The 16,417-nt window shown below is 43.8% G+C and overlaps 1 protein-coding gene across 1 annotated transcript; it reads left to right on the forward strand.

Annotated features, from left to right (window-relative positions):
- Positions 1-313: 313 nt before the first annotated feature.
- Positions 314-15,942, forward strand: Ldhb (lactate dehydrogenase B). The gene is made up of 7 exons (XM_035448772.1): positions 314-442; positions 4,562-4,679; positions 7,214-7,387; positions 9,778-9,951; positions 12,119-12,236; positions 13,710-13,833; positions 15,775-15,942. The coding sequence occupies exons 1-7, from the start codon at positions 314-316 to the stop codon at positions 15,940-15,942; spliced, it is 1,005 nt and encodes a 334-aa protein (XP_035304663.1).
- Positions 15,943-16,417: the final 475 nt, after the last annotated feature.

Here is a 16,417-nt window from a genome sequence, read left to right on the forward strand (position 1 = left end):
TCCCTATCCTTTAGCTAGTAATGAGCAGTTGTTGTATAACAACAAAAAGGTCATAGGAGTGATGATGACAACTTAATTGCTTGCATGGAGTCCTCTGCTCAGGGAAGAATTTTTATTTTAAGCTCCTGGAGAAATTTCCTCTGATTAAATCCTCCGTTAAATGAGATGCGGTTCCCTCAAATACTCTACTTACACTACCCTGAGGCTCTTGTGCTCTACTTGACTTTGGGATTGAAGCTGTGTGGTTTGAGGCTGGTTCTCTCTGAGTCTACTCACGGAAGATGCATTGATCGCCCTTTTCTTGTAGGGCAACATGGCAACCCTTAAGGAAAAACTCATTGCCCCAGTCACAGAAGAGGACACAGCCCTCCCGAACAACAAGATCACCGTAGTAGGTGTCGGACAAGTTGGAATGGCATGTGCTATCAGCATTCTGGGAAAGGTATGTTTGAAGAGCGACAGAGGTCACAATTCCTGCAGGAAGGCATGTTCCGTCTGCACAGCCTAGGATCAGGGTTGTTTCTAGACACTCTCAACAACCTGAGATAGCTTGTAGGGTCACACTTACCTGTTAGTACTTGTTCATATATCAGAGAATTCTGGTCGCTCTGAGTGACCACCCTGGAGCTACATCCAGGGATTTCTTAACACTACTGTAGTTGTAGTGTGGTGTCCCCCACCATATTCATACTTAAAATTCTCCATGTTGTCAGCATCATACCACTTATAGCTGTTTTTTTCCTCAATCCAAGACATGTGTTCTATATCCTTACTACGCCTCTTTTTCTGTCTTGCAAGCCTTTGACATTTTTTCTAGTGGTCCAGGTCAGTTTCAGAGCATCCTCTTCAGTGTATGCCTTGTGGGTGTTTCCTTGTGGTTAATCTGGTTGTATCTGTTGGGTGGTTACCACATCAGGAGGTGAAGCATGATAACTGGCCTTGTTTCTATGGTGATAAACTGAAGCCTGTGGCTGAATGAGTGACTGGAAAATTTAGATGCAGTGGTCTCTCTGCCTTTTCTTCTGAAGGGATTTTTTTGTAGAGTGGCTTGTTGAAAGAATGTCTTACTATTCTCAAACTTTGAACCTGTGCCTTTACTTGGAAATAAGTTTCCCTAGACTTGACATTCCTTTTGCTGTCTACCCCTCTAGATTCTCAGCTGCCCTTACAGATACCGTCATGGTTCACACCAGTTTCTTTCCTTGCTTCTCTGACTTTAGTGATGAGGCCTTGCTCACTCTGAGGAAGAGAGAAGGCAATCGAGCAGCCCCTCCCCCGCTGTAGAGCACACTGACTCTTTGTGTGGAGGCTTCCAGAATACCTCTGACCAAGCATATTCCTTCTGATTGTGAAGTTTAAGGGTTGGTGGTGGTTGTTTTGTTAGGGGCTGAGCACAAGGACTGTCTTGCATGCTGAGCAAGCGGGCGTTCTACAATTCAATCCCTGGGTTGTGTCATTCCCAGCCTTTTTATTTTTATTGCTTTTGAGATATGTGTGTGTGTGTGTGTGTGTGTGTGTGTATCCCATGCTGGCCTCACACTTATCATCCCTCCTGTGTCCACCTCCTGAATGTTGGCATTGTGGGAAGTGCCACAAGACCTGACCCCAAACATAAAATTCTTTCTTATTTACTTTGTGTGTATGGATGTTTTGCCTGAATGTATGTGCATTCATGCCTGAAGAGGCCAGAAGAGGGTGTTGGATCTTCTGGAACTGGAGTTATGGATGGTTGTGAGCCACCAGGTGAGTGCTGGGAATCTAAACTGGTTCCTCTGCAAGAGTAGCCTGTGCTCTTAATCTCAGAGCCATTGCTCCGGTGTGTACATTTTGCATTCTAAAGGGTCAAATTCTGACTCTTAATTGAGAAATAGTTATTCAAAGAACCCATCAGTGTGTATGTACTGTATTCTTGTACCTGTTTTTCTAGCTATTTTTCATTGACTGGATACCTATGATTTGTGATAGTTTCCTTGAACTATAGGGGTTTTAAATAGTTTTAATTTAGCGTCCACTCTTCCTTTGGTCAGAACAAAAACAGTTGAGCTTACATTTCTTTTAAAAATAAATACAAATCACAAATATACCATGCACAGTACTATTAAAGTGCTTTATTCTAAATAACGGATAGAAAAAACACAATGTTTTTTTGTGTGTGGGGTAGTTGTTACTGTTTTGCTGTGGGGGTCTCCATCTCATGGCAGTTCTCCTTGCATCAGCTCAGACTTCCAGGTGCTGTAGTTCTTGGCCTGTACCACCACACACTCCTAATAGAGAACTTTTCTTATCCTTATTTTAAGACAAAGTGACAGAGGCAGGAGAAATGATGGCACCATTGTCACGCAGCTGCAGAAATAAGAGCTGCACAGATGGCTATTGTAGATGGAGTTTCTTTCCCACATGGCCCCTCTACCTTTCAGTCCCAAATAAATACACACAGACTTATATTAATTATAAAATGTTTTGCCGATGGCTCAGGCTTCTTACTGGCTAGCTCTCTCTCAATTATTAACCCATTTCTAATAAGCTAAGTATTTCCACGTGGTCTTGGCTTAACGGAGAATGCCCTGTGTCCTATTTCTTGTGGCTACATTTCTCCTGGTGGCTACATTTCTCCTCATCTGGTAGCCCCGCCTATACTTCCTGCTTGGCTACTGGCCAATCAGTGTTTTATTCATCAACAAATGAGAGAAACTTAGATACAGAAGGACATCCCCATCAGGCTATACCACCATGTGACAGTGAACTCTCAAGTTGACAATAGAGATAAAATATGCTCAGGTAGAGAGCATGCCTGCAGAGCACAAGGCCTTGGGTTCAGTTCCTCAGCACCACAAAACAATGGGTTTATTTAGTGCAAATAACCCACCCAGTGCCACAGCCGCACAGGACCCTGGAGGGAGCTGTAACCCTGGATCCTGCAGCCCACGGCTGGCCGGCCGGCTGATGCCCGGATTATTTTACTGCATATCCCTAGGCTAGCACAAACTCAAAATGCAAATTAGTGAATGGTACTTCCCCATCTGGTTAATTATTTGCCAAGTTATATCTTTTCCTCCCACAAAAAATGTCATGCTTAACAAATGCTTGAATATAAAAATGCTGGCATCAAATACCAACGGGTTGATGTCAGTCATTATGAACTAGGAGGCAGGATCCACAACCAAATCTGGTCCACTCGGGACTTGAGGTTAAAAGATTTCTACAGTAACATTCTTGGCTTCCAACTGGCCCGGCTCCTTATCGATGTATTTATATTAGAAGTAAATGCGTGAGCTATGGAGATGCCGTTACGGAGGTTGAGTCATTCAGCAGCTTCAGTCCTTGGTCGTGCACTCTGTGTGGCTGCTCACAGACTGTGTGCCTCATACACATTGAGCTATAATCAGCTCTAGAGATATTTTAGGTGTTGACGCCCCTCCTTCCTTCAGTCAGGCATGCACTTGGAAGCTAATTCTCTACACCCACTGACACGGAAGCACTGACATCCAGTGACGTGCTCTTTGGTATAAGCACTAGACGGTGTTGCCCTGCTGACGTCAGTGGCTCACATAATGCCGTTACTAAAAGACAGGGTTGTTGTTGCAGAATGTTAGGTTATTATTAGGTGAGAAGGTGTTAATTTAGGACTTAAAAATGCAAATGAGGGTGTGTGGGCTCTCAGATGCTTCATGCAAAAGAACAAAACCGCTTTCAAAGTTTCTTCAAACATGTTTAAATAAAGTAGGTGAAATTTTGTGTCCATATTCGAGACAGAGCTGTCACCTCTCCCTGTGCTTAGGGATTGGTTCCCGAGGGCTGACTCTGAATCCTAAGAGTTGGCTGCCTTTCCTGCCAAGGCATTTAGCTACTCGGAACCAAGCTAAGCATTCTATGGTTCAAGTTCAGCTCCAACCTGAACTCGCCCTTGGAGATTTAAGTTGGATTGATTACTCTCCCAGAATTACTCTCTGAATTATGATGACCTCAAAACACACCGCTAATGTTGTTCCTGAGTCAGTCTTTGCCTGCCTGTCTTTCTGTCTCTCTCATATGTGTTTTCAAGTATGTGCACATTCGTTGCATAATGTGGAGACCTGCTCTCTCGTCTGTGTCTTTTATTGAGCCGACTTACTTTCATGAGGGATCTTTGTGTCTTTCTCTAGAATCGTCATTGAGTACCAAACACCAAAGTTCTTGAGGATTTTAGCCATTGGGTGCTTAGCCTTCTGTGAAAGGCCTTTTTAGGGTAGTTTGGTGCTAAGCCTTCCTTGTGTAATCAAACACTTGGTGGGCAATTCAAATCAGTAGGTGCTCTATTTTCCCTCACAGACACACGGAGAAGGCATGCTTGCTTGTATCTTTGTAGATCAGGCTGCAAAGACAAGGCAGGAAGCAAAGCCAGCTATAATGTGAACCCTGTCCCCAGTGACCCACTTGTCCCATGAGGCTCTATGTCCTCAAGGTGCTACAGTTTCCCCAGACAGTACCACCAACTGGGAACTGTGTGTTCGGAACCGAGAGCCTGTGGGAGACTTCATATGCCAACCCTGATAGGAATGAATGCCTGCTTTTGTCTTTCTAGTCTCTAGCTGATGAACTTGCCCTTGTGGATGTCTTGGAAGACAAGCTCAAAGGAGAGATGATGGATCTGCAGCACGGGAGCTTGTTTCTTAAGACTCCTAAGATTGTGGCGGATAAAGGTAGGCAGTCTCTTCGCATTCTCCAAGGGATCTTATGTGGAAGTAATTCTGTAACAGAGATGGAGTGCACTCTCCAGCATGACAAACTAACTGCTTGTGTGCTGTGCATCAAACCCAGGGCCTTGCAGAACGCTAGGAGTACTCGATGTATTCCTGCACTATACTCTATCCTAAGTTTTCTTTGTTTTGGGTTTGGTTTGGTTTGGTTGTGAGACAGGGTTTCTCTGTGTAGCTCTGGCTGTCCTGGAACTCACTCTGTAATCCAGGCTGGCCTCGAAGTCTGAGATCACCTGCCTCTGCCTCCAGTGTGCTGGGATTGAAGATGTGCACCACCACCACCACCCAGCTAAAACTATTTTTTTGTTTGTTTAACTAAGAAAAGTTGTAATTGTGGCCAATTGTTTCAGCAATTGCTAATGACAGGTTTTAGGAATTTCATATACAAAATTTCCATCTACTTAGAAATGGTCCCCCCCCTTTTTTTTTTTTTTTGGTTTTTCAAGATAAGGTTTCTCTGTATCGCTTTGGAGCCTATCCTGGAACTTGCTCTGTAGACCAGGCTGACCTCAAACTCACAGAGATCCACCTGCCTCTGCCTCCTGAGTGCTGGGATTAAAGGCGTGCGCCATCAACACCTGGACTTTTTTTTTTTTTTAATTTGTACTGATTTCTACTTCTTGTAGAATGTATTGTCATTTTAAAATGAGATTCTTTTCCATCTCTGTGTCTCTAAATCAGCAGGAGAGAATTGCAGGCTGTGATGTGTGATGCTGTTACCATCTGCATCTTCCTCGGACAGGCCAACTTTTCAGCATCAGTTCCTAAAAAGCATTTTTCTGGAGCTTCTGCTTACTGATGCACACAGCGTGTGAACCTACTGTCTTGAGAGCCCCTGTAGGATGTGGTCCTGCGTGCCAATACCAACGGCCATCTTTGCTAGCCTTCTTTCACAAGCATGTGCTTTTTGTTCACTTTGTCTGCTGGAGACAGATCTCATGGACTCCAGGCTCACTATGCCCTTGAGGCTGGCCCCTCCTAACTGCGGGGTTGTAGGTGTACAGTGCAGCACCTGGCAGCACAGTTTTTTCTGAAGTAAAATTTGAATGTATTCTTTTTTTTAATCATCTTTAAAATATGCTTTTTACAAAACAATAAAACCGCACCAATGCCTGTTCAATTTTCAAGAAAAGCTGTGTATTTCATCCGTCCCAGAACCATCTTCTCATTCCTCAGCTCCCTTCATTTTCCTGTTTTGGTAAATGCAGTGTTGTAGTTTCTTCCTGTCTACCGTGTCCCAGGACTGGTTGCCTTGAAGAAACTAGATAATGGCCGTTACTTACTGAAGAGTAGCATTCGGAGTCCTTCGTCAGGTGTTTGGGTTTGGAGTTCCATCTTCACCTTCAGAGCACAGTCAGTAAGTTGGAGATGGACCATTCCCTGCATTTTATGGGGAAAGACCATTAATAGACTGCATTAGTGATGCGAGTGAGCTGTTGGGTAAGAATTAGCTGATTGTATCAAATCTTCTCCAAAAATTAGTACTACTAGAACATAATCTTCCTTATCAAAAATGTTGTAATCAGGTGTGGTGATGCACAGCTATAATCCCAGCAATCAGGAGGCAGAGGCAGGCAGTTCTAGGCCAGCTTGGTCTACATAGTGAGTTCTAAGCCAGACAGGGCTGCACAGTGCCTTTACATACTTTAGACATATATGGTTGTAGCCCATGCTGGCCTTGAATTCATGGCAGTCCTTCTGCCACTGCCCCCTGAGTGCTGGCATTAGAAGTATTTCCCATCCCTTAATACCGAAATATTAGAAACGGAAATCTGGTTTGCAATCAAAGCCAAACACTGCCTTTCTTTTCCTTCACAGACTTCAGTAACATTGCATGGCTGAAGAGAAACTTAGAATTGAGTTTTGTCTGTATTCCGTGTTACTAACAGGAATGTGCAGAACAATTTCTGGGCAGTCATAGAAAGCCTGCCTGCTGGGCTGTGGGCTCGATGGCATGTTTTGGCTTTTCCTGGAAATCCAATGAGCTTCTTAGCCACAAACACATATTAGGGTATTTCTCTGGTTCATTATCTGCCAGCTTTAAAGTGGGATTGCTTCATTGTCCCTCAAGGAAGAAAAAGGAAGCAGTAGAAGCTTGAACCTGAAAATCTTTTAATAAATAGAGGCTGGAGAAATGGCTCAGTGGTTAAGTAGTGTGTACTGCTCTTCCAAAGGACCTGAGTTCCATCCATATCACCTGTGTCGGGTTGCTCACAACCACCTGCAACTCCAGCTCCAGAAGATCTGATACACTGATCTACACACACACACACACACACACACACACACACACACACACACACACACACACACACACACACACCCCTTTTAAAAAGTACAGTCTTTTAATACAGGAAATTTAGTTCTCATAAGTTCTGGAAGCTTATGTGTGGTGAAGCTTCTTGGCCAAACATGCCATCTATTGTATGTTCTAGAAGTTGACTTTAAGGCCCCATCTCTTGCCATTTTTCTTCCAGATTACTCCGTGACAGCCAATTCTAAGATTGTGGTGGTGACTGCAGGAGTCCGCCAGCAGGAGGGGGAGAGTCGGCTCAACCTGGTGCAGAGAAATGTCAACGTGTTCAAGTTCATTATTCCTCAGATCATCAAGTACAGCCCCGACTGCACCATCATTGTGGTTTCCAACCCAGGTACTAACTCTGTGCTCTAACAGCGGCCTGTCTGGTCTGTCCTGTCTGCTTCAGCGTTTGGGCATCTTTTCGGGTTTGTTCACTGACAGAGGTGATCCACATGTCTTCTGTTACTGGCACAGAAAGATGGTGTTTGCAAAAGGGATGGCTGCATCCTAGGACAAATGTTTAAGAATGGGTTTTATGTTGTGGGGTTTCGTCTTTTTGTTTCCTCTGTTGTAGAGTTGGAAGGCATTTGCATACACTCTAAAGGTGGAGCTGGGGGATGAGTCTGTAAAGCGCATGTTACAAAAGCATGAGGACCTGGGTTTGGATCTCCAGCATCCACGTGAAATGTCAGGGAGATGGAGACAGGAGGATCTCTGGTGCTCACAAATATACGAGCACATTGTTTCCAGCCTCTACTGAGCTCCAGCTGGCCAGGATAAAAGTCAGTGGGTTCACAAAGCAAAGCCCACACCACCAAGCTGCCCCTGAGCCATTCACTTAAACTGATAAATCGGGATGAAGGGGCTTGGAGAGAATGACTTGGTGGTTAAGATCATTGTCTGCTCTTGCAGAGGGCCCAGGTCCAGTTCCCAGCACCCACATGGCCGCTCACAGATATTTGAAACTGCAGTTCTGGGGGACCTGATGCCTTCTTCTGGACTCTATGGATAGGTTTATCCTGCTCTATGTCTACGTGGTACACAGACAAATAGGCAGATAAGCACACATACAGTAAAAATAAATACAACTTTTTAAAAACAGAATCATCTCTTAGAAACCGGTATCAATTATTTCCCCTTTTTATTTTTCTATCACCATCTTGCATGGAAAATAACTTTGAAGTGGCCCAGCTTGGGTTTGTTTGGCATTTTCTCGCCTTAGCCTTTTTTCTTTGTTTATAAGAAAGTTTTCTGAAGACAGTCTAAGGTTTTGTGAGTAAATTGTATTTTGTCATGAGTACTGGGCATGGAACTGCAGGGCAGGTAAGTATTCTACCATTGGGCTATGTCTCCCATTTCAGGGTCACGTGTCTTTGGTCTATAGTTTATCATCAAAGTTACTGCATGGTGGTGACCATAGACAGAATGCTGATAACAATGGTAGAGCGTTTCTGATTCCTCCCCTGGAGGATTGTGACTAAGCCTGGGAAATCATTGCAGTTCCTTTAGTCCTGGGAGTTAGGACCCGAGAGATCATTTCTGTATCCTCATTTTTATGAGTATAGATTGGGGCTTCCTGAGTGGTTCAGTCGTGTATGTAAACACACACTAGGTAGATGTAGAATAGAAATGGCAGACAGCTAGCCGTATTCCATCTCCACATCCTGTTTCTGTTGTCACTGACTGATGACATCACTTCCAAGGCAGACCTCCCAAGTCTGATTCTCCAGGAAACCACTTCTGGTGCATTAAAGTTGGCATACAAAGGCATTATCCAGTCAAGTGTGTTTAAAGTACCTTCTGCTCCACAGAGGAGTGCAGGGGTGGGGGCCGCCAGACCCACTTCCGGCTTCCTTTCTGATAGTCTGCGTTTCCTTTTCTTTCCAACATCGCCTGTCACTTCTGTGACCCAGCAAAAGTTTTACCACCGAGCCACATGGGATGAAGGTTAGTTACATAGCAGTTGTCCAGCCATGAGATAGTAATGACATGAATTTCATGATAATTTATTTGACAATATCATACTCAAGAAGATGTATACTGGCACCCCTTGCTAACTTAGAAGTGGCCTTGTTTGTGGGGACAGCCTTCACAATCACAGACTGTTATTGGCGGCAGTCTGAGTATGTTAGTGTTCTGTTGCTGTGTGAAGAGGCGCCATGATCAAGGCAACTCATTTAATTGAGGCTGGCTTACGGTTTCAGAGGATGCTGGCAGACCTGGCCCTGGAGCAGTAGCTGAGAGTTCTATATCCTGATCCCTAGGCAGAGAGAGGGAGCCTGGGCCTGAGCCTGGGCATGGGCTTCTGAAACCTCAAAGCCCACTGCACACTGACGTATTTCCTCCAACAAGGCCACACCTCCTCCAACAAGGCCATAATCACTCCTTGGTGACTAAGCATTCAAATACATGAGCCTATGGGGGCTTTCTTACTCAAGCCATCACAGTGAGGACTGCAGCAGTCCTTTTCCTTTCTTTCAGGGTAAAGCTCATTGACTTGTGAAGTTTCTAAGTGTTAAGTCCAATAATGATGCCTATGCAGCGTTTACATATTTCATATTCACAATTTCTTTATAAGTGCTTCATTGTTATTTGTCTGAACCTGGGTGTGAAAAGTTAAATTTCGTACCTCTTTCAGGTCGTATCTCACCGAGAGATGGGCATGTGGGGAGGGAGAAGCCAGAGCGCCTTCTAATTGGTTCAGCAATTCCAATTTGCTTCCTTTTTTTCTACACTATTTAGTGGATATCCTTACTTATGTCACCTGGAAACTGAGCGGGCTGCCTAAGCACCGTGTGATTGGAAGTGGATGCAATCTGGATTCGGCTCGCTTTCGCTACCTCATGGCTGAAAAGCTTGGCATTCACCCCAGCAGCTGCCATGGATGGATTCTGGGCGAACATGGCGACTCCAGCGGTAAGAAAAATAGTTTCCTTTGTGCCTCTGGGTTAAGCAGACTCTTCTTAATGTTGCTTTATTTCAAATTTTAGTTTTATACACTTAGCTCTATTTCAGAAGGGATTCAAAAGTAGTATTTTGGGTTGTATTTCCCGTTTGCCTTTTCTGTCTCCATCCAGCCAGTCAGCCATCTATCTTTTGTTGTTTTGCAGACAGGGTCTTACTGTGTAACTCTGGAACTTGCCATGTAGCTATTCTGGAATTTGCCATGTAGACCAGGCTGGCTTTGAACTCACAGAGATCCACTGCCTCTGCCTCTAGTGCTGGGAGTAAAGGTGTGTGCCACCATACCCAACTGCATCTAGCTATTCTTAAAAATATCTGTGTGAACACCACACACATGTGGAAATCAGAACAACTTCGGGAGTTGGTTTTCGCCGGTCTCGAGGGTACCAGGGACCAAGCTCTGGTCCTCAGTCTTGGCAGCAAACACCTTTCCCTGCTGAACCATCTTACTGTATTTGCCATCTTCGTTAAGTACGAGTCACAGCCATCGTGTTTTCTCACTAAATCCTTTCATGTATGATTTCTTCTGTTCTTCCTTTTCCTCTTCCTCCTTGCTTTGCTTTGTTCTGTGGTTTTGTTTTTGGTTTTCATGTAGTCCAGGTTGGCCTAAAACTCCCAGGTAGCAGATGACCTTGAACTCTGACCCTCCTGCCTCTGTCTCCTGATTGCTAGGATCCACACCTAGGGATTTATTTATTTATGAAATTTTTTTCATAACCACAGTACAGGAAGCAAAATCAGGAAATGTAACACTGAGCCCATATTTAATCCACAGGCCATTTGCAAGTGCCACCCTCTGACGTCCTATGGGCCTTATCCCCTATCTGGATCCATCCTGACATCATGAATTGTTTCTCATTCTGTTTCCTGGGTCTCCCTTAGTCTGGGGCAGTTCTTGATCTGTGTGTTTTCATGGTGTTGACATTTGGAGCATGAATGTCCATCCATGTCTGGTTTTGAATAGTTAGCTTAGGTTCACACCCTTCCAGACAAGTATTGCGCAGGTGGGGAAAGTTGACTCTGCTGCCTCTGCCATGTTTTCAGGTGGATGTGAAGTGCTTTGTTCTCTCGTGATTGTGCCATTTTTATTCTAGGGCAGTTTTGTTCCTATTTCCTTACTGACCTGTATTTACCCAGAATGAGAGAGAAGCCATTCTTGCTTGGGCACAATTAGATCCATGGTTTCCCTTAAAGGACACAAGGATGTCTAGTTAGCCTGGAACAGCAGGGGGTCTTATGTGCCCTCCAGCGGTTTAGCTGCTGTAGCTGTGTAATATACCTGAGCCCTCGTTCATACCGTTCATACCGTGAGCCATCATTGTCCTCCAGAAGTCCCTAAGGAGCAAGAGTCTGGGCTTTCAAAGTCCAGGTCCCATGTTTGTTTGTAGACACTCTCCCCTAAACTATAAAGACCTTGAATCACTTTTTAGTACACTTTTGTAGTAACTGTATTTGAGTATAAGTATCCTAGTTTCCCTCCCCCCTTTTTTTTTTTTTTTTCTTAAAAAGAAAGGGGCTTTTGTTACCAATCAGTCCCCAGTAGAGAAGTTTATATTTCTAAAATTGAGGGTTTAGAATGGTCCCAAACTATAATTTCTTGTGATTTTTTTTTTTTTTTTACAAACCTAGAGATTTGGAAAGAATTTCATGCCGTTCTCTGTAAATTATGCAATGACTGTTTTGAGCCACATTTTTTGCAAGTTACAAGGTTAGTAGTAGGGGATGGAGTTTCGGCTCAGCAGGTGAGAGCACTTGCCGCTGTGGGAGAAGGCAGAGGACACAAGTTCAGATCCTGCACCCACATCAGGTGGCTCCCAATTGCCTCAGCTTCAGCACCAGTCAGTTCAACTCTCGCTTCTGGGCTCCTCGGGCAGCTACCTGCACATGCCCATCCACAAAATTCACAGTGATTATGTATGCTTTACTTAAAGATGTGTTTAGAAGGTCCGATCTGTTGCTAGTTGAAGGCCAATGTCAGAACAAATATCTCCCCGGAGGGGATGAGAGCTTGACTGAGACGATTGCCACTGGACGGTACCAACTGATATTGGGATATTTGCTTCGGAGTTGAGATCCGAGATCAGGAAAAGCAAGTTTTGTTTGGTTTTTGTTTTCACAGTGGCTGTGTGGAGTGGGGTGAATGTGGCAGGAGTCTCCCTCCAGGAACTGAACCCAGAAATGGGAACGGACAATGACAGTGAGAACTGGAAGGAAGTACATAAGATGGTGGTGGACAGGTGAGCGGCGGTGACCGCATTTCTGTGAGTCATGGCTGTCCCGGTAGATAAAACCCGGAGCTGTCCCCACACCGCCTGCTCGGGGAGAACTCTTCGCCTCATGACTCTGTCCTTGAGAAGTAGGCAGGATTAATTTAGACCAGTCAGACTTGCTGTGTGTTTTCTCAAAGAGAAAACCAGCTATAAAGGCAGACTTGGAGTTTCCTAGTGACAGGAACCTTCACCTTGTCACCTGTCAATGAATAAGGTAAACCTGGAGCCTGTAAGTCACATAACCACAGGAACACACACTCAGGCAGATTGCTGAAGTGTTTGAGCAGCACTGGTCTTACTACCCCCAACCCCCACCCACCCCGTTGGAGATATCTCCCACCCAAGTCTTGTTTGCTGAAACTGTGTCTCTTGTTACCAACTTTCTCTTTTATGATTGTTCTGCCCCAAATAATGCATCACTTTGAAATGCAGCTCATAATGCAGGCTTGGACTCCAGTCCTGACACTCAAGCTGCCAGAAGCCAGTTAAGCTTCAAGATTATCTGTGACCCTTCTTCTTCGAGATGCACTGAGTATAGGTTATAGTCATCCACAATCACATTCTCTGTGAGCCCATTAGTTGTGTGAAGTGTAAGACCCTGTAGACTTGTCGAAATGAACCTACACATCACATACAGGGCCACGACTTATCACTGACAAGCATTCAACCGGTGTTACTATTTGGGAAGTTCTTGCAGGGAAATTACTACCTCAAATGTGGAAGTTTTACTTAGAATGACTCTTTGGGAGAATTTGACTTGTGTATTAAAGAAAATCTGAAAGTTGAAAAAGTCCTTAGAGTTTTCAGTTTACACGATGTTTTGATTTCATGAGTGAGAAGATTACACACCTTGATGGCCTCTCCTGTCTCTCACTGTTTCCTGAGTTCATTAATATATTTGGTAATAATACTTTTATGTAAATCAATATTGGTTGAAAATGTATGGTCTAAGGAGTTGGAGAGAAGCCTTATCAACTAAGAGTGTGTCCTGCTCTTGTAGAGGACTGGAGTTGAGTCCCCAGCACCCGCATTGGGTGGCTCATGACTGCCAATAACTCCAGCTCCGGGCTCATCTGATACCTCTGGCCTCTTGATACTGGCACTCATGTTCACATGCATCCACATGAGCATACAGAAATACAGACACATAATGCATACACATAATTTAAAAAATTCTTAAATTCTTAATCACTGTGACTTCAAAAACATTCACTGACCACCTATATGTCACCTGTTTGACACTTTTACAGATTTTATTTGTACATTAATTCACTTGATGTTCACAAAAAGCTTAATAGAACAGGCGTGTGTTCTCCTTTACTAAGAAAAGGAACTAAAGCCAATAAATAAATAAATAAATGGCCAAGATAACCATCAGAGACAGAGCAGGTGTCAACCCAGTGTCAGGTCCAGTGATCTCTTATGTTTTATTTTTCTAAGTGCCTATGAAGTCATCAAGCTAAAAGGATACACCAACTGGGCCATTGGGTTAAGTGTGGCTGACCTCATTGAATCCATGCTGAAAAACCTATCTCGGATTCACCCTGTGTCTACAATGGTGAAGGTGAGAGAAACTGCTGTACAGTGTCTGGTCTTATGTTGTGTGAAGAGATACATCTAAAGAGAGACGAGGGGAAGCCTAAGCTCACATTCTGGGTTTGTTTAAGCCTGGTTTCCTCTTTCCAACCTAAGTCTAGGCCAAGGACACTCAACATTGTAGGAGCTATGCTCTCTGAACGTTTTCTAAGAAGTCTTCCTTGTGTGTTGTCAAAACTGTTAACTGTGAATCCTGTCAGGACTTGCCTCTACTGTACCATTAAATAAACATATATGAGGTTCATCTTAAGCTTATGTAATAAACCATAGACAGCCTTTCATGGAACACGTGATAACTTAGCAAATCTAGCTTAATTCAAAAACTATAGAGCAAATATACAAAAGATGCAAAAAGAACAGGGGCTGGGATGTAGCTCAGTGGGAAGAGTGATTGCTTAGCATGCATGAGGTCCTAGGTTTGATTCCCCAGCACCGCTTAAATCGTGTGCGGTGGTGCAGATCTGTAATCTGAGCACTGAGGATGTGGAGACAAAGGGATCTGAAGTTCAAAGTCATCCTCGGCCAAGAGCAAGTATGAGATGAACCTGGGCTATGTCATCTTGTTGGAATGAAATTCATTGAACAAAAGTAAAGTTATAGCAAGACAGCATATGTAGCAAGTGTGTCATGTTCACATGTCAGTGTCAAGAATGAAAAAGTTGTTATAAGAAATAGGTGGAATCCCCAAGAATGAGCTGGCTGGGAAGCTGAATTGTCAAGCTCTTGGTTCAAGTGGGAGATCCTGCCTTAACATATAAAGTGGAGAGAACCATCGAGGAAGACCCCGCTGTCAACCTCTGACTTCTGCGTGTGTGCGTGCATGCACGTGCACGCGCGCGCACGTGTGAGCGCGCGCGCGCACACACACACACACACACACACACACACACACACACACACACATACACACTGAAACACGATGCACACATGCATACTTATACATACAAAAATAGTGTAGGAGTACAACATGGTACCAGATGTTTGGCTTAGAGTACTAAGGACAGTTTACAAGGTGAGTATGGGAAAACTCGAGTATCCGTTGACTTTTGGAATGCATAGAGAATGTTTTTATTTTCTCTACTTTGGTGTATGTACAAAAATGTTTGAGGTTAATAGTTTTAAAGATTAAGATAACTTGTTATATATAATTAATCCATTAGTTAAGTTGTTATATATAATTAATCCATTAGTTATATAGGGAAGCTGACCCATAATCAATTCCCCCTGTTTAAAGATCGTTTGGGAGATAGTTAACTTCTTTGGCACCTCTTGAGGGTATCATAACTCCAATTCCAGGGATCTGATGCCCTCTCTGGCCTTTGTAGACACCTGTACTCATCGGTACACAGAAACTCACACACACAAAATAAAATAAAATAAAATCTTTTTTTGTTTTTCTTTTTGAAGACAAGTTTCTCTGTGTAGCCCTGGCTGTCCTGGAACTTGATCTACATAGGCTAGCCATGAACTCAGATCTGCCTGGTTCTGCCTCTCGAGTGCTGGGATTAAAGGCATGTGCCTCTCCAGGCACCAAAAGTATAAAATTTTAAAAAACAAAATACTAAATGAGTTGCCATGTAGTTATCCATTAAGGGACACCACTGAAAGCCATTTAAAGATTCATATAGCAAAGTGTATGTAAGTAGAAAATAATATTTGACTAAAACACTAAGTACTGACTGCCTTCTTGTAACTAGGCTTTTTTTTTTTTTTGGTAGTGTAAGTTTTCTTAGTCTGCAAATATAAAACTGACATCAAAAAGCAAATATATGGGGACATATGAACCAGTTGAGTGAAAAATAAGAGAATGCGTTTGTGTTTATTGAACTTCCTACAGTTGTTTGTATTCAGCATAGCTCTTGTGGTCATTCTTTCCGTGGCCTCATGCCTTGTGTGAATGCTTTCACAGGGGATGTATGGCATTGAGAACGAAGTCTTCCTCAGTCTCCCATGCATCCTCAATGCCCGGGGACTGACCAGCGTCATCAACCAGAAGCTGAAGGATGATGAGGTCGCTCAGCTCAGGAAGAGTGCGGACACCCTGTGGGACATCCAGAAGGACCTGAAAGACCTGTGACTGCCAGGTTCTAGGCTGTAGTAGAATCCAAACCTCCAGCGTCACTAACCGTGAGCCTTTAGTCTGCAGCCTTTTATGTAGGTCACAGTTTGCTTCTCCCCTGACATGTGATAGGAGCTCACAGATCAAAGCCCAGGCTTGTCTGATGTTTGCACTAGGAGCTCTTGAACAAATAAAGTTAGCTATTGCATTGAGCTTCTGTGTGTCCCTTTTTATGGGTTGCTTGAGATGGTGTCTCAGGACCTTTGTATAGCTAGGACCAGCCTTGAACTCAATCTTCTCGCCTCACTCTCCCTGGTGTTGAGATATAAGCTCACCTTATGTGGTTTTATTTTTTGGGGGGGGGAATGATTTCTGAAAAATTGTAAGTTTCTCAAATGATTCTTCCTGACCCTCAAATGTCCCTAAATTCTGCCATCCCTGCTCCTGTAAACCCCCCCCCCAACAGCAGCACCAGAACATTCTGTCATAGTGT

Source organism: Cricetulus griseus, chromosome 8 (genome assembly GCF_003668045.3).
Source record: "Cricetulus griseus strain 17A/GY chromosome 8, alternate assembly CriGri-PICRH-1.0, whole genome shotgun sequence".
Taxonomy (NCBI): domain Eukaryota; kingdom Metazoa; phylum Chordata; class Mammalia; order Rodentia; family Cricetidae; genus Cricetulus; species Cricetulus griseus.

Coding starts and splice junctions, on each gene's coding strand:
- Ldhb (XM_035448772.1), top strand. CDS start 314: ATGGCAACCCTTAAGGAAAAACTCATTGCCCCAGTCACAGAAGAGGAC. Junction 443..4,561: donor CTATCAGCATTCTGGGAAAG/GTATGTTTGAAG, acceptor TTGTCTTTCTAG/TCTCTAGCTGATGAACTTGC. Junction 4,680..7,213: donor TAAGATTGTGGCGGATAAAG/GTAGGCAGTCTC, acceptor TTTTTCTTCCAG/ATTACTCCGTGACAGCCAAT.